A 24938-nucleotide genomic window follows, 5' to 3' on the forward strand; every position below is an offset into this window, starting at 1 on the left:
CAGAATATATCATGACTCCTTAAACTGTATTGATCCACCTATACAAATAGTCATCAAAAATTCTAAAAAATAATATTCTCCTTGTATGTAACCATAGAGACTTTTCACAGTACTTTCTAACTCAAATTGTTATAAAATATTTTGTGCACTATTTGAATGTTATCATACATATATTTGGAAGTGTGAAAATGTAAATTAAGATCCCAAGTCATCTGTAAGTTTGATTCTACTAGGACTGACCTGTTCAACCATTGGTGTGGGAAATAAGCACTACTACGCCAAGCACACCCTTACATGTACGGAGTTAGCATCTCCTTGAGCACGTAGAATGGTGCACGTGATGTGCAGATGGGGAAACCGAGAGAACAGCTGCCCAGATCATTTTCTGTGTTCTGCATTAAATGAAGAACCCTGGTTGAGAGTAGCCCCAGGAGACCAAGTTAGGCAGTTGCCAGTATTTTGCTTTTCTTTGATGCCATGCAATTATTCAAATTCACTCATGAAGAGCAAATGAAAGTGCAGATAAAAATGATGAAAAAGAGCTCTGGGAAGTCTGACTGAAATAAGTGGTCCCAGGAGAGTTAACACTGAAAAACCTTTACAGTCTTTTTATCTGGTCTTCTATGATTTTGTGACTCTAAAGATCTCTTCAGAGTTTTCTGATACGATGTCTTTCACTTGGTACTTACAGCAAACACTTAATTGTCTCCTTTAGACTTAGGTGGGTGACCTGGAAATCACACTACACTCATATATCAGAAACCTTCAGATGTCATTCATTACCCAACTTCACACCGATTTATACCAAAAATCCCACAAACAGCCCCTTAAGCTCTTCAGTGTTGCCATGCAGCTAGACACTCAAAAATGCCAACTCTGAGACAGGTTGCAAAAGTTCATTCTTCCAGTTTAACCACAACCAGGAAAACTGATAAAACAAGACTAGATAGGATATTGTCCTCCATAGGCAAGCATACCAAAAGGAAAAAAAAAAATCTAAGGGTAAAAGCTCCATATAACTCAAGGGTTACATATATCTGTGCTATTCCCCCTCTCAAATAAATGTTAAAAAGCTATTCCTCTTCCCATTGTCACCTCTGCTAGCAAAAGAAAGCACTTCTCTCCTGGGAAGTGCATGACGGGGCGATTTTCTATGAAATGAAAAATGACCGCTGTGTTCACATCAAATGGATACCACATGAAGTAGAGTAGGGGCCCTTTGTTCCCTCATTAGCATCACCCAGCTCCTCTATTTGTAGAGCTGTAATAAAAACAGCTTCTTTACTGTGGGTCCTGTTGGTTTACACCAACCATGTCGGGTCCATAAACCACGGTATATTAAAGTGTAATAGCCTGTGTAAAGAATACTAGGAAGATATTCCAACCACCGTTCCTGCCCCTCATTTCACCGTTTACTACCTTCCAGATGGGTATCCATAAATATGACTTAATTATGTTGGCATTAAAAACCCCACTTTCTCTGAAGAGTAACTTCTTTCTTCAGCCACTCTCACTGTGTGAGTGGCACTCTCAATAATAAAGTTCTGGGTATTTTGAAACATTTAAATGTTGAATATTGTTAGTCTGAACATTTTCTGGAAGTGTCATTTTACTTATAAAACTCCTCCCCTTTTCCAAGTATGTTTAAAAAGTCAGTGTGAGACAGATGAAATTTGAGGGTTAATGTTCATTGTACCTATGAAATATTTCCATCCAAAACAGGCCATAAGGGGATGGACAAAGTATTCTCTCGCCTTTCAGGGCTGCTCTCCTCCTACAGTGTTGTCGTAATGGAAACTGGAATGTTAAAAACTGCCAGGCTAAGCAGTGGGCTCTGATCCCAACATGAAGACATACGTTCTGGTCCCTCTGTTATATGTTCACCCATCTATCAAATACTGAAGGAGGTGCCTCTTATGTGTTAGTTCAAAGAAAGTCTACGGAACTCATTTTGGTCGTAGCCCTCAAGAAGTACAGTCTAGTGAAAAAACAGTGACCTCAGGACACTGTTCTTTGTCCTGGGACAGGGAATTAGGGGGATGCAGTGCTGTTGAAGTGCCACAGAAATATGTCTCATTCTTTGGGGGAACTTTTAAGCATGATTTTTGAAGAAAGAGAAGATATTTACAATAGGGGTGGAGAGTATAGAGGAAGGGAGAAGGCCAGGGAAGAGAACACATTCAGAGCAGAAAAAACATGCCCCAAAATAAAGGCATGAGAGGGCAGATTGAGTCCAGAGAATAGCAAGAACTGACACATGACAGGAGCACTGGGCAAATAACGGCAGTGGTAGGAGCCAGGTTGCAAAGGAATTGCTAGGCAATGCAGGTGTGCTTCATCCTGTGAGGAGGGAGAGCAACAAAATCATGCAGCCAGGATGTCATAATTCATTTTGTTCCTTACGGTGACGGTTTTGGAGGCAATACAGAGAGGTGAATTCCCTACAACACAGGAACCTGTCACAGGTGTAGCATCTCGAGGTTAAAGGAGGAATCTTTACTCACAGGAAACTTATCTTGTAAAATCAGACCCCTGTATCATTATCTTTGTTTAGATATCAAGAAAGTGATCCAGCTGATCAGGTCAAAGATTAAAGACAATATTGGTTATTAAGTGCGAAAAAAAATAGTGTTAGGTGAGAATCATCCTAAGTACCTCTCCTTTCAACCTACCCATTCCTACTTGACTCTCAAATTTTTTGAAATTATAAATCAGTTTTTCTTTCTGTCCTGAGGATTAAATAAAACCAGTGAGCTGAAACAGCAAATAATGTGACTTTAGATTAGAATACAAGAACATCCTTTTAAAGAAAAGCCTTACAGGCCTTGGGAAGGACATTGGCTTTGTATATGAAATGGGAAAATACATTTTGAGCAGAGGACAAATGATCTGCATTGAAAATGATCACTGGCCGGCGCCGCGGCTCACTAGGCTAATCCTCCACCTAGTGGCGCCGGCACACCGGGTTCTAGTCCCGGTCGGGGCGCCGGATTCTGTCCCGGTTGCCCCTCTTCCAGGCCAGCTCTCTGCTGTGGCCAGGGAGTGCAGTGGAGGATGGCCCAGTGCTTGGGCCCTGCACCCCATGGGAGACCAGGAGAAGCACCTGGCTCCTGGTTCCTGCCATCGGATCAGCGCGGTGCACCGGCCGCAGCACGCCGGCCGCGGCAGCCATTGGAGGGTGAACCAACAGCAAAGGAAGACCTTTGTCTCTGTCTCTCTCTCTCACTGTCCACTCTGCCTGTCAAAAAATAAAAAAAAAATAAAAAAAATAAAAAAAAATGATCACAAGCAAAATTTGTGTCTACTGAGAGCCATCATGGACATTCTAAATAAAAAAGATTTTGCCTGAAATTCCATACTGACCATCTCAGACTACTAGCATTTCCTTCTAACCATTAATCATAATTGGCTTCCATTCTTAAGTGCCCATGCTATGCTAGTCACCAGGTTAATCTCGCATCTCATAGTCACAGCCACCTTATAAGGTAGGTCTTATTTTCATTTAATGCATGAGGCCCAGTGGAGCAAAGTGAGTTCCCCAACGTCACCCATGCGATAAGTGGCAGAGCACACATTCAACCTTAGTCTACCTTACGCAAAGCCCAAGCTCTTTACACTGAGCTATACTGCATTTAACTTTGTGCCAACTCACTGATAGTTTGAACCCCAGGCAGCTTCAACATGGCATTGAACCATCAAAGGTCTGACGTCAAAGATTCTCTTCAACCAAATACTTTTATGTGCCTGCTCAGCCATGTGGGAGGTAGATATCATTTCCTCCACTTAGAGAGGAAAAAACTGCAAAATGATGCACAGGACTTGGCTATGATATGAAGTAACAGAGTTGAGATTAAAACTTGGCATTTAACTCTCTTCATTCTGATTTGCATTCCTTGGGCCCACAACCATTCAACAGAAAGAGCTATTTCTGCTTCATTAGGTTGGCCACAGTACTTAAGAATTTCAGAATTGTTATTATGGGGTGATTTTGTGATAACTAAGGAGACAATGGCCATCAAATGAACCAGGAAGCAAAATTCCAAGGCATTAAAGACTTAGACAAGCCAAGTGGTTTTTACTCAGTTCAGGCTATATTAAATAAAATGCCTATGAATATCTCTTAAACAAAAAGCACCTTCTAAAGAAGCCATTGCTTTCTCTCTGTGACATAGAAATAAAAGATTTTCCTCCTTGAAGAAAATTAAGAAAAGAACATAGTACTACCAACAACAGAAAACATATTGTAGGTGAAAGGTAGATAAACTTACCTCTCAACTTTCCCCAAGCACTTTTACTAAAATTTTACTTAAGGTATACAAATTTCATATGCATGCATTCAGGAACATAGTGATATTTTTCACCCTACCCTCCCTCACGCCTTGTGTTTCTACCCTTATTCCTCCCCTCTCTTCTATTCCCATTCTTAATTTTTACAAAGATCTATTTTCAGTTAACTTTATACTCTTTAAGATTAACCCTACACTAGGTAAAACATTCAACAAATAGTATGAAGAAAAAAACATTGTTCTGCAACAGTCGAGACAAGAGCTATTCAAAATCATCACATCTCAAAATGTCAATTTCACTTTTTTAGATTACCTCTAAGGTACTCTATTAGTTAGTACAAATTGCGGAAAACACATGGTGTTTGTCTTTTGGGGATAGTTTTTTTCATTAAGTATAATGGTTTCCAGTTGCATCCCTTATTTTTTTTTTACCACTGTGTAGTATTCCATAGTTTCTTCATCTAGTCCAGTTGCTGGACATCTGGGTTGATTCCCTATCTTAGCTATTGTGGATTAAGCTGCACTAAACATGGGGGTATAGATGACTCATTCATATGCAGTTTCATTTCAATTGGGTAAATTCCTAGAGTGAGATGACCAGATCATATGGTAGGTCTATATACAGAATTCTGAGGTATCTCCATACTGCCTTTCACAGTGGCTACCCCAGTTTACATTCTACCTTTTTCCCCACATCTTCACCAGCATTTGTTGTTTGTTGATTTCTGTCTGAGAGCCAGTCTAACTGGGGTGATGTGAAACTTCTTTTTGGTTCCCCAAGCACTTTTACAGATGCACCATCATCAGAGTGTGCATATAGCCTTGATAACAAGTTTGGAGGACAGAACTGATGTGAAGAAAATCTGTTTTAGTCCTCTGACCTGTTTTCTGCATCGCTCTTATCTTGAAAACTTGAAACAATCATCAATGCTGCTACTATTTCCCTGATTTTTAACAGAATGAGATTTAGCTTGTTTCAGACAATGAGACAGTTATTTGTGAATGAGAGATGGAAGAAAAGAGCAAGGGGAGGGAATGTCTGTTATTTTCCTGTCTCCCCTGGTGACATGTCATTATCTGACAACCCCTTCCAAATTTATTCTGAGAGCTCACCTACCCCGGTGCACTCACTATACACTTTTTGAAATTGAACAAAGAAGCACACGAATACATATATTATCCTTGTAGCTTTGTAGAATAGAATATTAAGGAAATCTCATACATAGATTCAGGGCTACTACTAGTTAAACTTTTAGGGTCAGAACAGTTTCCATCCAAGACGTGCCATCTTTAATTTCAATGTTATCTCTCCTTTTTTGTGCATGGTGCCAATATGGCATGCTGTATGGCATGGTCTGGCTGCCCAGGCATGCCTAATTCCCTGAGCCACACAGAATCTTCTTTTTTTTTTATTTTTTGACAGGCAGAGTTTTTAGACAGTGAGAGAGAGAGAGACAGAGAGAAAGGTCTTCCTTCCATTGGTTCACTCCCCAAATGGCCGCTATGGCTGGCGTGCTACAGCCAGCACGCTGCACTGATCCAAAGCCAGGAGCCAGGTGCCTCTTCCTGGTCTCCCATGTGGGTGCAGGGCCCAAGCACTTGGGCTATCCTCCACTGCCCTCCCAGGCCACAACAGAGAGCTGAACTGGAAGAGGAGCAACCGGGACAGATTCTGGCGCCCTGGCCAGGACTAGAACCCGGTGTGCCTGCACCACAGGTGGAAGATTAGCCAAGTGAGCCACAGCACCGGCCAGCCAGCTTTCTACCAAGGCAAATCCTGTGAGGCAGTGATGGTGGGTGGCTCCAGCAGTTGGGTTCTTCCAACTCAATGGGAGACCTGGATTGTTCCAAACCCTGGCTTCGGCCCTGGCCCAATCCCAGCTGTCTTTAGGGGAAAATCTCTTTCTAGCTCCTGTCAAAAAAGTAGATCTTGTAACTAGGCCAAGTACCTGTCCTTTCTTAAATGAGGCATAGCTTTCCCATTTCCGTACTATTCCCTATCACTTACTCACTCACTCTAAGACTGTCACCAGTATCAAGAAACCAATAATAGAATCTTGGAATTCTGTTTTTTGTTTTTTGGTTTTTTTTTTTTTTTTTTTTTTAATCTCTGATCCACAATCAACTTACTTGTTGATGGTATTGGAATTTGAGTTTGTGGCTCCAAACACTTTCTTCCCAGGCAATTCATTTGTTTTTTCTTAGATGGGGCATTTTGAAGATTTGAAATGTATAATGACATGGTTGGAAGTTTCACACATTATGGCAGGAGAAATATTTTAGAGTGGCGGAGAGTCCAAGTCATGCCATGAGTGTTGATCCCTTTTCCATTTGTTCATGGTCCCTTTACTTACCAAAATGGAAATTTCTGGGTTCTTCTCATTTTGCTAAAGGTTCTTTTCCCTAAGCACTCATAGATTCTGCAGTATGCATTGTCCCTTAATAGTATCTCCTTTTGTATCTGGGTGATTTTCCAACTCACCACATTCGTAAATCTGTGGCAAAATCTTATCTAACATTTGTATACTGTATTTCTTTTCAATACTTTCACCCATGGTGACGGCTTGGCCACAGTCTACTTAGCACAGCTTGGAAGTGGCCAGTTAGAAACCCTCTGGTGATGGAAATAGCAAACACACTCCTGGAAGATCACGCAAGCCTCAAAGGAATTTTCCCTCCTGTTTAGCCATGCACATAGTCTAAAATCACTGATTAAGAACAAATCACTCGTTTGTTTCACATTTTGGTAGCCTAGGAGAGACACAAGAAACTTCTTTGTATCTGATTGGCTAAGTAACAGACTATTTCACAGAATTTATTGCTATGAGTATTGGATTCAGGGTTGGGGAGAGAACCACACAGCAAAAACAGGCATCACTATGATTTAATTTCACCTAAATTGGTGTATTTATGAAAGCCAAATCATTTTCATATAGAACAAAATAATTTTTCTTCACTTAAATTTACTGCATTTAAACATCATAGTGTATCCTCAGCCTCATCGTCTTCTGTAGCTTTTGTTTGTATTCTAAATATAAATTTAGACATTTAGGAAAGGCAATCTGTCTCTTCTTAAGCAAGCTTTATCCAATACAATTTGAGTGTCCTTTATCCAAAATGCTTGAACCAGATGTATTTCAGATTTCAAAGTTCTTCAGATTTTGCAATATGTGAATAGGCTTTACAGGTTGGGCATTAGGTATGCTCAACTTATACATACATTTTTATTCTGAAATAACTGATTTAACACATAGATTTTTTTTCCACATTTAAGATTATAACAGAAAGCAAGTCAGATATTGCTCTTCTAGCACTTACATTCAGTTGTGCAATAAACAATGAGTAGAGGAATATGTGGCAGATAGTTAGAGGCTATGGGGAAGAAAGGTAAGACAAGAGGGGCAGGGGTGGATGGTGAGTGATAAAGGATGATCATTTATTTAGTGAGGCCAGAGAAGGTGGTGGTTGAGTTGAGACCTGAGAATGGTGAGGGAACCAATGGTTCAGAGACTGTGGACAGGGAGGGAAGAACTGCAGGTGCAGAGATCATCAGGTGCATGGGCTTGCTGTGCTCAAGCTGCAGCAAGCCTACTAGCGAGGCAGGAAAGAACAAGCAGGTGGAAGTGGAGGTGACATCACCGAGGAGCCACGGACTAGCCTTATAGGGTCTTCTGGGAAAATGAAGACTTGAGTTATTCTCCCAAGATTGATGGCAAGCTTTTGGAAAGATGTGAGCAAGAAGGCAACTTGTTAAAGCTTAGATTTTAAAATCGATGAAGATGAAGATGAAGATGAAGATGATGATGATGATGGAGTACTGATAATGCCTGCCTGTGAAATATTGAACACCTATCATGTACTAAGCACTCTACATGTGGTACCTCATTCAGTCTTTATGACAGCTTCCTGGCTGTAGTCACTGTGACTCTTCACATAGGACAGACGAGACAATAACTATATGGTCATGAATATCTAAGCCACAGTCACACAGGAAGTGAATGGCAGAGGCAAACTTAACAAAATGGTCAGGCCGGCGCTGGGGTGTAGTGAGTAAAGCTGCTGCCTGCAGTACTGGCATCCCATATGGGCTCCTGTTCCAGTCCCAGCTAATCCACTTCCAATCCAGCTCTCTGCTGTGGCCTGGGAAAGCAGTAGAAGATGCCCAAGACCTTGGATTGCTGCACCTGCATGGGAAGACCTGAAAGAAGCTCCTGGCTCCTGGCTTCGGATCACCACAGCTCTGGCTGTTGCGGCCAATTAGAGAGCGAACCAGCAGATGGAAGACCTCTCTGTATATATATATATACCTCTTCTCTCTGTGTGTAACTCTGACTTTCAAATAAATAAATAAATCTTTTTAAAAAGTGGAGATGTTTTCATGTCTTTTAATGACTTCCATGTGGTATCACAACAAAGACCGTGAATATGAGTTTTTGGTTCATTTACTTTTCTGTGATTGTAACCTTAAATGAAAGGAATATTAAAGCTTATGTAGATTATGTTACAATTTGCCTATTTTCCTAAACATTTTAAAACTATAAGAATGGTATTATTATCCATAGCACTATGATCTGTTAGAGAAGACTATGAAAAAGAACTATTCAAGGGGTTGGTGCTGTAGTGTAGCAGGTAAAACTGCCGCCTGCAGTGCAGGCATCCCATTTGGGTGCCAGTTTGAGTCCTGGCTGCTCCTCTTCTGATCCAGCTCTCTGCTATGGCCTGGGAAAGCAGTAGAGGATGGCCTAAGTCCTTGGGCCCCTGCACCCACATGGGAGACACAGAAGAATCTCCTGGTACCTGGCTTCAGATTGGTACAGCTCCAGCCATTGTGGCCATCTGGGGAGTAAACCAGCAGATGGAAGACCTCTCTCTCTCTCTATCTCTTCCTCTGCCTCTCTGTATCTCCGCCTTTCAAATAAATAAATAAATCTTTGAAAAAAAAAACTCAAAACTGAAGCCAATTATTAAATAATTTCTACAGAGCATTGTTCTTTATCTGTAGATTCAGAATTATATCTTAGTATCATTGATTTCCTTAGTTATTGTGTGTGGTTTTTTTTAAGTTTAAACATTTTTTTAAAGATTTATTTATTTTAAAGGCAGAGTTACAGAGAGGCAGAGGCAGAGAGAGAGAGAGAGAGGGAGGTCTTCCATCCACTGGTTCACTCCCCAGATGGCCACAACAACTAGAGCTGTGCTGCACCCTCCAGGTGCAGGGGCCCAAGGACTTGAGCCATCTTCTACTGCTTTTCCAGGCCATAGCAGAGAGCTTGATTGGAAGTGGAGTAGCCAGGACTCGGACTGGTGCCCATATGGGATGCCAGCACTGCAGGCAGCAGCTTTACCCACTACATCACAGTGCTGGCCCCAAATTTAAAAATTTTTCAGATTTACTTGAAAGACAGAAAGAAAGAGACAATGATCTTCTATCTGCTGGTTTATTCCCCAGATGCCCAAAACATAAGCCAGGCCAAAGCCGAGAGTCCAGAGTCTGGGTCTCCCATGTGTGTGGCACGAACTCAAATACTTGAACCCATTACTATGGTGCACATTAGTAGGAAACTGGAATTGGGAATGGAGCCAGGCCTTGAATCCTGGTACTCTGATATGGGATAAGGGCATCCTAAGTGGTATCTTAACTTCTATGCCAAATATCTGCCCCACCATGTATGTTTTTTCATTGAATGTAAAAACATTATTCTGAGAAAGGATTCCATAGGTTTCCCCAGACTGCCAACAGGACTGGAGCGTGGAGGAAGTATGTGTAGTAATTCTCATGAATTCATTTGTATCCAGGCAAAACTGCAGCAAGTGATACTGGATTGTGTGTGTGTGTGTGTGTGTGTGTAGAAGTTGAGGGAAGCACAGGACCAGGTTCACAAAGAGACCAGCTATCTCTAGGGTTACTTCATGTGTGCATCTGCTCAGGATTTTTCCAATATATATCTTTGTCCAGGTACAGTTATTAGTATCTCCCCTTTGTCCTCAAACGTGTCCCAAAGGAAATAGTCAGTTCTTTTTTCACTTTTAGCCATAGCTGTTTTCAGGCAAGCAGTGTGGTAGCTGTATCAAATCGAATGCTCTCTCCAGGACATGTGGCTGCAACTCCTAAATTCAGGCTTACTTTGATAATGAGTGAGTCAAAGCTGTAAGATTTTCCAAAAGGTGTGATGGATGAAAATCATGTTAGTCATAATTATTTCTCTTTTACAGCTAAAAAGGAGCATAAAATGGAAGAAACTCACTTGGAGAATGCACAGAAAAGGTAAGTAGCTCTGCTCTGACCCCAGTTCTTTCTTTGATTAGCTATTCTTTATCCTTTATTATTATGTGAATTACGCACATTCACATTGCTGTGCAACCATGCATTTCCAGAACTTTTTCTTCTTCCCCAACTGAATTTCTGTACCTGTTAAACTCGAACTCTATTTCCCTTCCCCTCAGCCATTGGCAGCTGCTATCCTGCTTTCTTTCTCTGGACTTTTGCCACACTAGGTACTTCATGTAAGTAGAGTTGTGCAGCATTGGTCTTTCTGTGACTGGCTTGTTTCACTTTCCTACTGTGCTGCTAGCCATTATTTTGGCTTTGTTAAGACTGTACATCCATGATACATCCATGACAAGCAAGACGCGGTCAGGAGCTAGAATGTAGGTTTTGTAATGGACTTGGGGATGGTTTTCCTCAGGAGGCAAGGAATCACCCAGAACTAGATCACCTGCCTTACATACCTGTCATGACACTATTCTATGCATTTGCCTCTACTCTTGAACTAAAGTTAGGTATATTTTAATCTTTCTTAGCATTACAATGAACTAACTCTAACCATTGTTGCAAATACCTAAGAGACTTATGTCTTTTCTCAGAACCTAGAGGATATTGTAGTCAAGGGACAGGTGGGAAGAAGGCACTGGCCTCTATATAAGGAAAGTCCCCAACCTCCCAGAAGTTGAGAGAGACCTTGGAGATCCTCCGTCTAATCTCTCATCCACTTCAGTCCTCTTCCTTGCTCTTCTTCTCTCGATAGATGTCAGAGCAGAACCTCGTGCTCCACTCAGTGGAACCTAAAAATTGATGGTTCTGATCTCTTAGGAGTTTTAGTCAACTTGACTCTCCCTGTTTCAAGCATGATTGGGAGTACGCCGAGGCATTCTCATATTCAGGGCAGACTTAGTTTGTATTCATTTGTATTCAAACATTTTCCTGGTACCAATTCTAAAAGTACTAGAAGATTAAATGAGAAGTAGGTAGAGGCAGAAACCAGCAGCTAAAGAGAAATGAGCTCTATCAGTGGTTGAGAAGAGTTTTCCAGCTTAGGATTGAAGTACAAATGAACAGACTAGAAATGAGCCATTTTTCTCCAATCTAGCTTCAATTTCCAAGAGTTCAGAAAGCCCATAGACAGTGCTGTCTGCCCTGCTTTGACAGGTACCAACATCTTGGTCTGCTTCCCAGTGTAATTGCCAATAAAATTAAAATGCTGATGAAAGCAAGGGGAAGGCAAATCTCGTAGTTTTCTATGTGCAGACATGTTCTTGAACCATGGATATTATCGTGTCATAAAAAAAATCGCTGAAAAGTAAGACAATTACCTGGTTATGCTTTTAGATTTTTGTGCCCCACTGTTGGCCTTAGGTTTCCCCTTCCTCAGTGCATAAACTAGTGAAACTAGTGAGTTACATTACAGAAATACTCAGCATGTATAGAAGAGACCATCAACAAGGACACACTGGGATCAGGCCAAACCGAAATTCAGCTTCCAAGGTGGATGTCGGATTTCTAATCCTTTTTCAAGACCCTGAGTTTCGGAAAAGGGGGCCCACCTTAGAGGGGCTGAAGCTGCTGCTGTGCATTAGCTATGCTGAGAGGAGTCATAAATTCTGGTTGTCAGCGTTTTCCGTGGCTTTGTGGTGAAGGTAGTCTAGCTTTCATGTCATACATGAAATATGTTTGATCCCATCTTTAATGTAGAAACCACAGTTGTTTGGTTACACTCTTTAAGGAGGTTGTGGTCAGTGTTGCAATATTCGTGTGAGATTTAGTAAATTCCTATGTTTTATTCTCAAGAGAAACAATTTACTCTGAGGCTAGGGAATATTTGCTTTTCCTAAGCAGTTTCTGAAAGCACGCATGTAAAACAATAAGTGGATATGTGTTCCACTTCAGCATCTCAGCACTACGAAAGTAAAACAGTTCACTTTGCTATGGGCTCTTTGATATCATCATCATCTGTACTTTTAAAAATGTTGGGCCTAATTAAAAAGATACAAATCAGACAAGGAATTATGGCAGAGAGAAAAAGAATGAAGTAAAAAGTTATAGAAAACAAAGCATGATCAGAAATCGATGTTTTTAAGTTGAAAGCTCTTTAAGAGCGATCTGCTGATGAACAGAAAATTTGAAAAGCATGATGGACCCTGTGTTTCTTCCTGTCTGATGGAGAAAATTCTCCTAGTCACTGAGTGTCAGCAGTTTTCCTGCCCCAGTCTCAGAAGCTTTTCAACAATCAGTCTTCTGTGAATCAAACCTGAATTTGAAATGCGGAGGGTTTTGTCTGGGAAGGACAGTAGTCTAGACCTTATCAGATAGTCGTAGGTTCACAGTCTCGCTTTTGGCTTTTTCCTAAACAAAGGGCTAACATGGAAATCAACCAAGGCACATCCTCAGAGCGACTCAGTCGAAGTTGCAGAATGCCAAAGCCAAGCAATCCTCGGGGACTCTGTTTGCTTTCTTTCTTCTGAAGAGGTTCACTTGCTTTCTTAGTTTCCAAAACAGAGAGAGGGAAAAATGCTGAAATTCAGTAATTTTTTTCGTTTTCACCCCCTTGGAAAAGAGGGTAAGCAAGCAAGGCCTCGCCAACCCCGAGGGATCGCGGCAGTGAGGGTAGTGGTTGGCTTCTAGCTTCAGTTGAGAGCTGGGGAAAGCGAGGCCCCCAGGACCATGACATGCTTCTCTCAGGCTCTGTGATGACCACCAAACAGCAGTGTTGTGCTCTGCACCTCACCAGTGTTTTCCATGTATTGGTCTCACCATCTAGGCTAGAAAGCATGCCAGAGGTGTTGGGGTGACAGACGGAGCACAGTGACAGGGACACCCTGTGCTCTTCACCATCCGCTGCTGCGGAACAAGATCGCCAGTCCCTCTGAATACTTTTTTCTCTGTGAATGCGCAAGTTAACTGTAGCTCTGCAAGAAAAGTGAGCATAAGGAGGAGAGAGAATAGTCGTCCTGTGATGATGCCGGTTATGTGTGCTGCGGAGGGCAATTGGGTCTGGAGTGTAAATGGGGACAATGATCGTGCCACTTCCTAACTGCCTGTGTTATCAAGCCTGGGAGAGTAAAAAGAAAATTTCACAAGGAGTCTGGGCAGGCACAGGTCACTCAGTCCTTCCAAGCCTCTGTTTCCTCATCCATTCAATGAAAATGTTAGACAGGTCAACCTGTAAATCTCTTTGAATTTTAGTCCTATGACTTTATAGACATCCATGGCCTGTTCCTTTAGGTTACATAATCCTCCACTTATGTACTACCTTCAGCCTAGTTTTCATTTTAGATGAAATAAAGGTGCATGCTGTAGAGAGGCCATTTGTATTTATCAGTGTTCTGACTGCCGTGGAATTAGGGGTTATGCCTGGGGCAAGAGTGAACTTTGCTCTTTTCTTGCCTTTTCTCCAGAATGTGTATGTTTGGAATTATAAGAGAGTCCCTTAAAAGAGATCACTGCAGTTGTTGCCTTTCTCTACTTAGGCACTTCTAGTCATTTAATAACTGGGGGCCAAAATTCCCTGACCAGTAGTTTTAATTTGCATTAAAAGCAGATTTATTATTTACAGAAGCACAAAGAATTTATGGGACTCAGAGCTGCAGCTCCAGCTTGGATCTCACCTACCCATAGCCATGGAATCAATTAACAGTTCATCTGTGAAATGTGATAAAACCTTATGAGATACATATTGCCCAATAACCAAGACGGAGATGAAAGTATGCTGCATAATAGTAACAGGGCGTCAGAGTTTTACAATCACTGTTGAATAGAGTTCCATTAGAAACTCAGTATTCAGGATGGCCACAAAAATGCACTGTGTCTGAACAGATGATAGAGCACTGAGTAATAAACCTGGCCAGCCATTCCTGCTTTGATTAGTTTCCAACACCCTAGAAAAGGGGTCATTTATTTAAGTGTTCTTGCTTATGGCAAATGAGCTTGTGAGGCTTAGGGTGGGTGGGGGTGAGAGGGAAAGATTGAGTTCAGGGCTATAAATTGCTGCAAAGCTAGTGCCTCCAAGAAGGACTGCTTGGGAGGCCCGGGTAATCTGTTGTGCAGTGAGCTCCTTGGGGTAGGTCTTAGTAGAGTGTGGGAATCTACTTTGAAAAACCCAAGTTCTTTTCTTATCAGATTGGAGACCATTTTTCAAGATCCAAGATGGATTTTTATACAAACTTTTCTATGCCCACAATCATGCCTACCTTTGTGTGTTGGTAGTTTCTATTCTTGTATCATATCAATCTTTCAAATGGAACCCTCTTAAAGATCATATAATCTACATGTCTTATTTTGCCCTTGAGAACATTGAGAGAGATGCAGAGCCATTGATCCTGGATTACGAAGCCAGTGTAGGTCAGAATAAGGATAGAACTGGTTTTCTTGAAACATCCAACAAATTAACTCTCAATGGGCTATCTCAATGACCACTGCCAATGCTACAAAATCAGTGTGTCATTAATCTTACCTATAATCATCAAACATAACATGAAGAGAAAATGGATTTGAGATGAAGAACAAACTCCAAATTTTAATTTGCATGCACCCCTGGAGTTATGCATGCTATTTTTTTTATATACCAATAAGATATGCCCAAGAATATCCCCCAATCAAGTTGCATTTCTTGGCAAATAAATTTGAGCAAACGGGTTTTCTGAGGCTTAGGATAAGTTCTAGTAAGTATATGTCGAGCTCCTTGTAGATAATACACATGTGAGAGACTCCCCACAGTGTCTCCTCTGCTCAGCCAAGTGGGTTTTGGTGTTGACAGTGGCTTAACCTCTACCTCCCTGCATTTTTTTTCTCTTGTATCATGCAGTTTTGAAACAACAGTAGGATATTTTGGGATGAAGCCCAAGTCTGGTGAGAAGGAGATCACCCCCAGCTACGTGTTTATGGTGTGGTATGAGTTCTGCAGTGACTTCAAGACAATTTGGAAACGGGAGAGTAAAAACATATCAAAAGAAAGGTAAGATCCTGCGAAAAGCATTCATATACCTTTCTGGAGACTAGGAAACTGCCAGCTCACACCTAACAAAGTGCGTATTTCACACGTGTCAGTGTTTTCTTTTGGATCAAGTGGACACCCAGGAAGGATTATTGCCTCAAGGTTCCTAGGGCAATGCAGGGAAAGCTTGCAGTCCACACAAGCAGATATGTTCGCACAATCTGATCAGTTACACTTTCTTAACCCCTTCCAATTACAAGCTAGTAAATGAAAGGGGAGTTGTGCTAATTTGCAACAGATTGCTTCCCTGTGTGTTTTCATGTTGGCCCAGGCTAAATGAGGCAGCCTTGCTGTCGCAGACAGTACAGACAAATAAAAGGGAATGCTTTTCCCATTAATATACTGAACTTGCATCAAAGGGAAATCTCCGAGACTCAGGCCACACTTCACACAGTGTTGAAGTCCCGCGCTGGATTTACAGCGCCACTTCTGACTCCCTGTATCCTGCCGAGGACATCAAACTGCATGCCGCTCGGCTTCATTGCAGCCTCTTGATTTTATTAGTTGGGGAGTAGAAGAAAAAAACCTCGACTCTGAGTATTGGCTGTATGTGTGCATGTGTGCGTGCGTGCATGTGTGTGTGTATGTGTGTGTGTGTTCATTCTCCTTAGATTGAATATATTGCTGGTAATCTGGGAAAAAAAGCACTTTTGCTTCATCACTGTTGTGATAATGTTGCATTGTTATGAAGAGGGTGTCATGGATTTAAACTGCAAACAGGTCTTGCTACTTCTGCAGGAAAACAAATACACATGAATGCCATTCAAAATGCAATGGAGGGAGGCAGAACATTCTGCAAAGTAGGGAAACAATTAATTTACTTAAAATACCTATATCTCACAAACATTGAGACCAGATAGCCCATAATTTAAGACTTTTATTCTTCACTTTGTAATAGAATAAAAGACATATACATAATATACTCGTATTTATATGTACACACAAAATATGCACTAATTTGTTTTACTTTATAACACTGTTTTTAAGAGGATCAAAATTTAGAGATTTTGATTTCAATATTACTCTCTAAATATTTTCTCAAGAAATTAAAAAAATCAACTCTCTTTCCAAAGAAGTCTAAGATCTTTACAAATGTCTTCTTTGGGACCTCAGGGACTAAACTGAATAGATCCATTATATAGATAAGATGAAGCAGAGAACACTTAAGCGACATTGTTAAGAAAGTACATTGTAGAGCATAACATGAGGAAATACTGAAAATCTTGGCATGTAATTCATCACTATGGCCCTACCACTGCTTATTTAGCCCTTTAAAGTCAGCTAAAATGAGCTTCTGCGGAATAAGTTCTTACATGAAAGTCGCAGTCAAGCAGCTCCTCTGTGACAGGGCAGCCACCAGCCAGTGGGCTCTCCATGTCCACACCTTTAAGGCAAGGAAACCCAGCCATGGTCTTTAGGAATTCGCACTTTTTATTTTAAGCATAGTCCTTAGTGAGTTTGTCTTTGGAGTCCAAAAATACCCCCAAAACAAAAGACCAGCAAGTAGGCAATGAACTGCTTTTCATTTTCATAATCTTCCATTGAAATACTAAGCTGCATTCCAAATGAAGGACTTTACACTATCACAGATGTTAAACCAAACAAATTATGGGTCTGCCATGGAGGTGGTGTGCAGCTGCCCTTCAGAATGGTATTTGCCCTGACTCTGAGTCACAGTCATTTGCAGCGTTGCTTCCTGGTTGCAGCTAGTGAGTTGCCTGCTTCATACTTGTAAACAAATACCTTTTTTAAATAAAAGATTCTCTCTCTCCCTCTTTCCCTCTCTCTCTCTCTTCTCTCTCTCTCTTTCTCTCTCTCTCACACACACACGCACACGCACACAGAGGGAGAGAGAGACAGGCAGATCCTCCACTTTCTGTTCCACTCCCAATCCCCAGATGTCTGCAACAACAAGGCCTGGGCCATTGCCAAAGCCAGGAGCCCAGAACTCCATTCAGGTCTCCAACATGGGTGGCAGGGGACCAAGCACTTGGGCCATCTTCCTCTGCCTTCCCAAGCGTATTAGCAGGGAGCTAGATAGGAGGCAGAGCAGCTGAAACTTGAATTGGCGTTCATTTGGGATGCTGGTATTGCAAGCAGCGGCTTAACCCACTGTGCCCACAGCACCAGCCCCAAAACCAACATGTTTAAAGGGTTGTAACTTCAGGAGACCTTTTCTCCGTCTTTGTCAGTCAGCAGTTTCAGGGCTCTCTTCCTTCCAGGGCTCTTCTCGTCTTGCTATGTGAAATGATCCCCAAGGTTGCCAGCCTCAAACAACAGCTCTGAAAGTTCATGATGGCTGATAAAATATTTTTGAAAGCAACTTGTTTAGAAAACTATGCTTGTTAAGAAAGGTTAGCATATTGTATATATTACTGTATAACCAATTGATTGATAAATAGGTGGATTTTTTGTTTAAATCGTCCTCTATTTGTTACAGATTTTAGTCTTTAGATTGTTAGAATCATGTAAATTCTCCCATAATTAAATGAGAAATGATATGGTTGCTTTGTTGTGATATCATATTTAACGATATTTGAAGTTATAATTTTTCTATTATACTTCTCCCAGATATCCAATAAATCTCAACAACAATAAATGTCAAGAGGTGACATAACATCATTAACAAAAAATTGGTGCAAAGACATCCTAAAAATTATATTAATAAACAACATGACAACATAACACTTACAATTTTTAAGGAAAAAATTCTGTAACTTAGGATCCCATCAAAAGAAATTGAACTTGCTTGATTTTTAAGCGTATTTGAAGATCAACTAAAACCCGAAAAATCACTGGGAAAAATTAAGAATTAATAATAGTATTTTCAAAGGAAGAGATTACATGGAAAATGATGTTTTCATTAAACTCTACTTTCTTTTTTTTTTTTATCTTTTATTTAATGAATATAAATTTCCAAAGTACGACTCATGGGTTACAATGGCTTCCCCCCCCATACCGTCCCTCCCACCCACAACCCTCCCCTTTCCCACTCCCTCTCCCCTTCCATTCACATCAAGATTCATTTTCGATTCTCTTAATATACAGAAGATCAGCTTAGTATACCTTAAGTAAGGATTTCAACAGTTTGCTCCCACACAGAAACATAAAGTGAAAAATAATAGATGATTTTTTTTAAATGATGATGAAATCAGATCAGACCTATTGTCATGTTTAATCCCAGTGAGAGTCAAGTTGGGAATTGATAATTTCTTTTTTTTTTTTTTTTTTTTTTTTACAGAAGATCAGTTTAGTGTACATTAAGTAAAGATTTCAATCGTTTGCACCCCCATAGAAACACAAAGTGAAATATATTGTTTGAGTACTCGTTATAGCATTAAGCCTCAGTGTACAGCACATTAAGGACAGAGATCCTACATGAGGAGTAAGTGCACAGTGACTCCTGTTGTTGACTTTACAAATTGACACTCTTGTTTATGGCATCAGTAATCTCCCTATGCACCAGTCATGAGTTTCCAAGGCTATGGAAGCCCCTTGAGTTCTCCGACTCTTATCTTGTTTAGACACGGTCATAGTCAAAGTGGAGGTTCTCTCCTCCCTTCAGAGAAAGGCACCTCCCTCTTTGAAGACCTGTTCTTTCCACTGGGATCTCACTCACAGAGATCTTTTTGCCAGAGTGTCTTGGCTTTCCATGCCTGAAATACTCTCATGGGCTTTTCAGCCAGATCCGAGTGCCTTTAGGGCTGATTCTGAGGCCAGAGTGCTATTTAGGACATCTGCCATTCTATGAGTCTGCTGAGTATCTCACTTCCCATGTTGGATCACTCTCCCCTTTATTTATTCTATCGGTTGGTGTTAGCAGATACTAGACTTGTTTATGTGCTCCCTTTGACTCTTAGTCCTTTCATTATGATCAATTGTGAACTGAAATTGATCACTTGGAATAGTGAGATAGCATTGACACATGCCACCTTGATGGGATTGAATTGGAATCCCCTGGTATGTTTCCAACTCTACCAATTGGGGCAAGTCAGCCCGAGCATGCCCCAAATTATACATCTCTTCCCTCTCTTATTCCCACTCTTATGTTTAACAGGGATCACATTTCAGTTAGTTTTCAACACTTAAGAATAACTGTGTGATAATTACAGAATTAAACCAGTCATATTAAGTAGAACAGACAAAAAAAATACTATGAGGGATAATGTATTAAGTTGTCCATTAGCAGTCAGGGCTATGCTGATCAAGACACCATTTCTCATAGTGTCCATTTCACTTCAGGAGGTTTCCTTTTTGGTGTTCAGTCAGTTGTCACTGATCAGGGAGAACATATGGTATTTGTCCCTTTGGGACTGGCTTACTTCACTCAGCATGATGTGTTCCAGATTCCTCCTTTTTGTTGCAAATGACTGGATTTCGTTGTTTCTTACTGCGGTATAGTATTCTAAAGAATACATATCCCATAATTTCTTTATCCAGTCTACCATTGATGGGCATTTAGGTTGGTTCCAGGTCTTGGCTATTGTGAATTGTGCTGCAATAAACATTAATGTGCAGACCGCTTGTTTGTTTATCAATTTAAACTCCTTTGGGTAAATTCCAAGGAGTGGGATGGCTGGGTCGAACGGTAGGGTTATATTCAGGTTTCTGAGGAATCTCCAGACTGATTTCCATAGTGGCTTGACCAGTTTGCATTCCCACCAACAGTGGGTTAGTGTCCCTTTTTCCCCACATCCTCGCCAGCATCTGTTGTTGGTAGATTTCTGTATGTGAGCCATTCTAACCGGGGTGAGGTGAAACCTCATTGTGCTTTTGATTTGCATTTCCCTGATTGCTAGTGACCTTGAACATTTTTTCATGTGCCTGTTGGCCATTTGGATTTCCTCTTTTGAAAAATGTCTATTGAGGTCCTTGGCCCATCTCTTAAGTGGGTTGTTGGTTTTGTTTTTGTGGAGTTTCTTGATCTCTTTGTAGATTCTGGTTATTAACCCTTTATCTGTTGCATAGTTTGCAAATATTTTTTCCCATTCTGTCGGTTGTCTCTTCACTCTCCTGACTGTTTCTTTTGCAGTACAGAAACTTCTCAATTTGATGCAATCCCAATAGTTGATTTTGGCTTTGACTGTCTGTGCCTCCCGGGTCTTTTCCAGAAATTCTTTGCCTGTGCCAATATCTTGAAGGGTTTCTCCAATGTTCTCTAATAACTTAATGGTGTCAGGACATAGATTTAGGTCTTTAATCCACGTTGATTGGATTTTTGTGTAAGGTGTAAGGTAGGGGTCTTGCTTCATGCTTCTGCACGTGGAAATCCAGTTTTCCCAGCACCATTTATTGAATAGACTGTCCTTGCTCCAGGAATTAGTTTTAGATCCTTGATCAAATATAAGTTGGCTGTAGATGTTTGGATTGATTTCTGATGTTTCAATTCTGTTCCATTGGTCTATCCATCTGTTTCTGTACCAGTACCATGCTGTTTTGATTACAACTGCCCTGTAGTATGTCCTGAAGTCTGGTATTGTGATGCCTCCGGCTTTGTTTTTGTTGTACAAGATTGCTTTAGCTATTCGAGGTCTCTTGTGCCTCCATATGAATTTCAGCATCATTTTTTCTAGATCTGCGAAGAATGTCTTTGGTATCTTGATTGGGATAAACTCTACTTTCAAATGAAATGGAAGTGTTGAAAGCCATTCTAGACTACATGAAGTTAATTTTAGGTGATAGAGAATATTTGCTGCTTTTTTTTTCTTAGCATAGTCTTCACGAATATGCATTAACATGATGCAAAGTTGAAATCAATGCATCCCCATGACAAGGTAATAACTGCCCCTCATAAAACACACAACAATCTCTAAACACAAAAGCAACCATATAGAAATGCTCTGAAGTCCTTTGGCCATGTGAGTGAACAATGAATTCCATCATTAAACTGATGTCAGGGCATGACTCTGAAATTGGTTTTCATGTCATAGATTAATTATTATAGGGGATCTTCCAAATGTTCATGGAAAATCATATTGTAAAAAAACACTAAAGGGTTTCAAATATTTTGATGGTATATTGATGGCACTAAATTTTCCTTGCCATTTAAGTCAGCTTAAGGCAAAAGAGCAAAGTTCTGTGTCCAAGCACAAATCAGAAGCCCCCTCCCTAGACCTGCAATTCCTGGGCTCCCTTGAATATGGCCATGAAACCAAGTTCTGCCCAGTGGGCTAAATGAAGTGATTTGTGCCATCTTCAAGCTCATATTCTTAAAAGGGGTGTGCCGTTCCCTTCCAGCATTGGTGGGGGCACAAAGAGAACCATCTTTAACCTTGTAGGGACCAGCCCTTGAGAATGGAAGCCACAAAAGAGAAGGAAAGTGTGTCCTTGACATCTAAACTCCTCCAGTGCCCACCCAGTTACTGTGCTGCCTCTACTAGTGCACAAGATTCATCCACCAGTGAAGCTTACCACTTCCTTCTCTTACCCATTCTGAACACAAACAATGCTCAGTAGTATAAAAACCACTTTCAGACAGAGAACCAAAAGAACTGACATTTTTATCCTTCACTCTGCCATTAATTTTCTGTGTGATCTTGGGCTGGTCACTTACTACCAGGGGTCCCAGTTGTCACATCCATAAAACATATGTACTCATAAATTAGATAAAGCAAGAATTTAATGTTAACTGTAGTCTCTTCTAGCTCAAAACCTTTATGAATCTAGAAAGTACTTTTTCTAATGTTCTAAAGAACTGGTTTTTCATTTCTGAGATAATGCCTCTTACTTTTGGTCTTGCGCTCATTTGGAGGACATTTCATGCCAAGATCTGACACATAAGTTGGGGAGAGATTCGGAGCAAGGAGAGTTTGACCTTGGTAAATATCTACAGCTAACTTGCCTTACTTCCTCAATTCTTCTCATAAAATAATAATGTTGGTCTTGAAGATTACATGTTTTTAGATTATTTATTTATTTTATTTGAAAGGGAGAGAGAGAATGAAACAGATAAGCAGATAGAACTCCCATATTCTGTTTTACTCTCCAAATGCCCACAGTGGCCAGAATAAAGCCAAGAGCTGGAAACTCAATCCAGGTCTCCCATGTGGATGGTAGGGACCCAACTACTTGAGCTGTACATAGCCTGCTGCTTCCCAGGGGGTGCCTTAACAGGCAGCAAGAATTGAGAGTGGGACTGAGACTTAAACCCAGGCATTTCAGTATGAGATGAGAGCATCCCAAGAGGCATCTTAACACTACACCAAATACTTACCATGACATATTTTTTCTATTGACAGTATACACACAGAGTATTTTCTTCCCCTTTTCCATATCTGACATTGCATTAGTGATATGTGATATAGTTCACTAAGACTATGTTTAGGGGCCAGCACCATGGGAAGGTAAAGCAGGTAAAGTCACAACCTGCAGTGCTGGCATCCCATGTGGGTGCTGATTCGAGTCCTGGCTGCTCCACTTCTGACCTAGCTCCCTGCTATGGCCTGGGAAAGCAGAAGATAGCTCAAGTGCTTGGGCCCCTGTACCCACATGGGAGACCTGGAAGTAGTTCTTAGCTCCTTGCTCCCGACTTCAGATCAGCCCAACTCCTGCAGCTGCAGCCATTAGGGGAGTGAATCAGCAGATACAAGACCACCACCACCCCCCTTCCCGTAACTCTACCTTTCAAAAGATAAAAAAAAAGACTGTTCAGAGGCAGATTTGACTCAGTTTTACCCTTCCATTCATTCTGTATTTGTGCCTCTTGCTAGTCTAACAGTCAATGTGCTTTTGAAACATACATTTCTTCTACCTATTAAATCAACACATTATCCAAATACATGGATTATTACAAGGAGATAACCTAATGTTTGCACCTATCTTTTTTGGCTATTGCTTATGCATTTTCTGCTCACCTCCACCACACTATGTAATTACTCTGAGCTAGAAAATCCTTACTTGCAGGAGGTTCCACTTTAGCATATCTTAAGACTGCTCCCATATATGCCCACACATGCACGCAAACCACGGCCATCTACAAAATGAGCTATGAATTTGTGAAAGGTAAAAAACGCCCAGGGGAGTCATGAATCTAGGAATAAAATCTCAGCAAATAATTCACCCTGTGCCAAAGCAAACTTTAAAAGTGCCATTTAAAAAAAAAAACTCATAATGGAGAAATAATGAGTGAATAACAAGATTGGTGAATTTTATGTGAAATGCATATAAGAAATTTCGTTATGCACTTAGCTATGATTTACACTATGGGGAAATGGATGATTACTTTGTTTTTTCAGCCCAGCTAACTACCAACAAGGCTTTTGTTTTAAGTATATTACTTGCAGCTATAAGGTTAATTATGCAACTGTGATAGCATTGACAGCAGATAGTTCAAAGCTCTTGTGCATTATCTCAAAGGCTCCCAAGTTCACTACTGTTTAGGTTGCTTTAGGACAGGGTTAGGGGCAAACCCCCATAGGAACCATTCATTGCAGGGTATACATCACAAGAATTTATTTCTTTATAATATAGAGTTATTCCTGGACAAAGCTCCATAAACCAACATTTTTATTAATCAAATTTTGTTTTCCTGCTGATACACATACATGATCACTGCAAGCATTCCTAACAAGTTCATTTTCTTTTCCTAGCCCTCCCTTATGTAATTCATTGGTTTATATATACTTAACTGCTAAGAAGCTAAATATTTAGAAGGAATCCCTTAATAATGTTGATAATCACCCTCTAGTTGATTGACAAAACATCAAATTTTCCTGTCACATTTGAAAGCAGTTCTGTGAGGTATAAAAACAATAAATGCCCCCAAAGATGTAACTTATAAACAAAATGATCATAATCACAAAGAATAAGACCTGCTGATTTCCCAAACAATAAATTTAAAACTCTTCTGCGGAATTAAAAAAGTCCTGAATAAGGAATGGAGATAGACTTAAAATGGTAAGATTTACAGTATTATTAATTTAAAAGAAACTAAACACCTCTCTTGACCTTCCTTCCTGTGGAAACTGTCATTCAATCTATTTTCCTTTCCTTTTTAACTTATTTTAAAAGAGAGAATTTAAAGAATGTTCTTTTCCTTGCTCCACACACCTTCCTGTAACAGAAAGAGTAAACTTTTGGCTGCCCTAACAAAGACCAAAGCAACTATTACTTAAAAGGAAGGTTATTTTTCCTCTTGCTTAAAAATCTGCATTTGAGGAGTTTAGATGTCAGGGACACAGTTTCCTTCTTATTTGGCTACCATTTTTAAAAAGCTTTTATTTAATGAATGCAAATGTTATAGGTACAACTTTGGGAATATAATGGTTCTTCTCCCAATACCCACCCTCCCACCCGTCTCCTGTCCCACCTCCTACTCCCTCTCCCATCCCATTCTTCATTAAGATTCATTTTTAATTAACTTTATATACAGAAGACCAAATCTATA

General features: G+C 40.5%; 1 protein-coding gene across 6 annotated transcripts in view; it reads left to right on the forward strand.

Moving 5' to 3' along the window:
- FMN1 (formin 1) overlaps positions 1-24938 on the forward strand; it is a 481578-nt gene that overhangs the window by 411868 nt on the left and 44772 nt on the right. For all 6 annotated transcript variants that reach the window (XM_051822097.2, XM_070053344.1, XM_051822098.2 and 3 more), the window contains 2 exons: positions 10500-10551; positions 15365-15514. In XM_051822097.2, coding sequence (XP_051678057.2) covers positions 10500-10551; positions 15365-15514 — 202 coding nt within the window. The remainder of the gene's footprint in view (positions 1-10499; positions 10552-15364; positions 15515-24938) is intronic.

The sequence above is a fragment of the Oryctolagus cuniculus genome, chromosome 12, assembly GCF_964237555.1.
Source record: "Oryctolagus cuniculus chromosome 12, mOryCun1.1, whole genome shotgun sequence".
Taxonomy (NCBI): Eukaryota; Metazoa; Chordata; class Mammalia; order Lagomorpha; family Leporidae; genus Oryctolagus; species Oryctolagus cuniculus.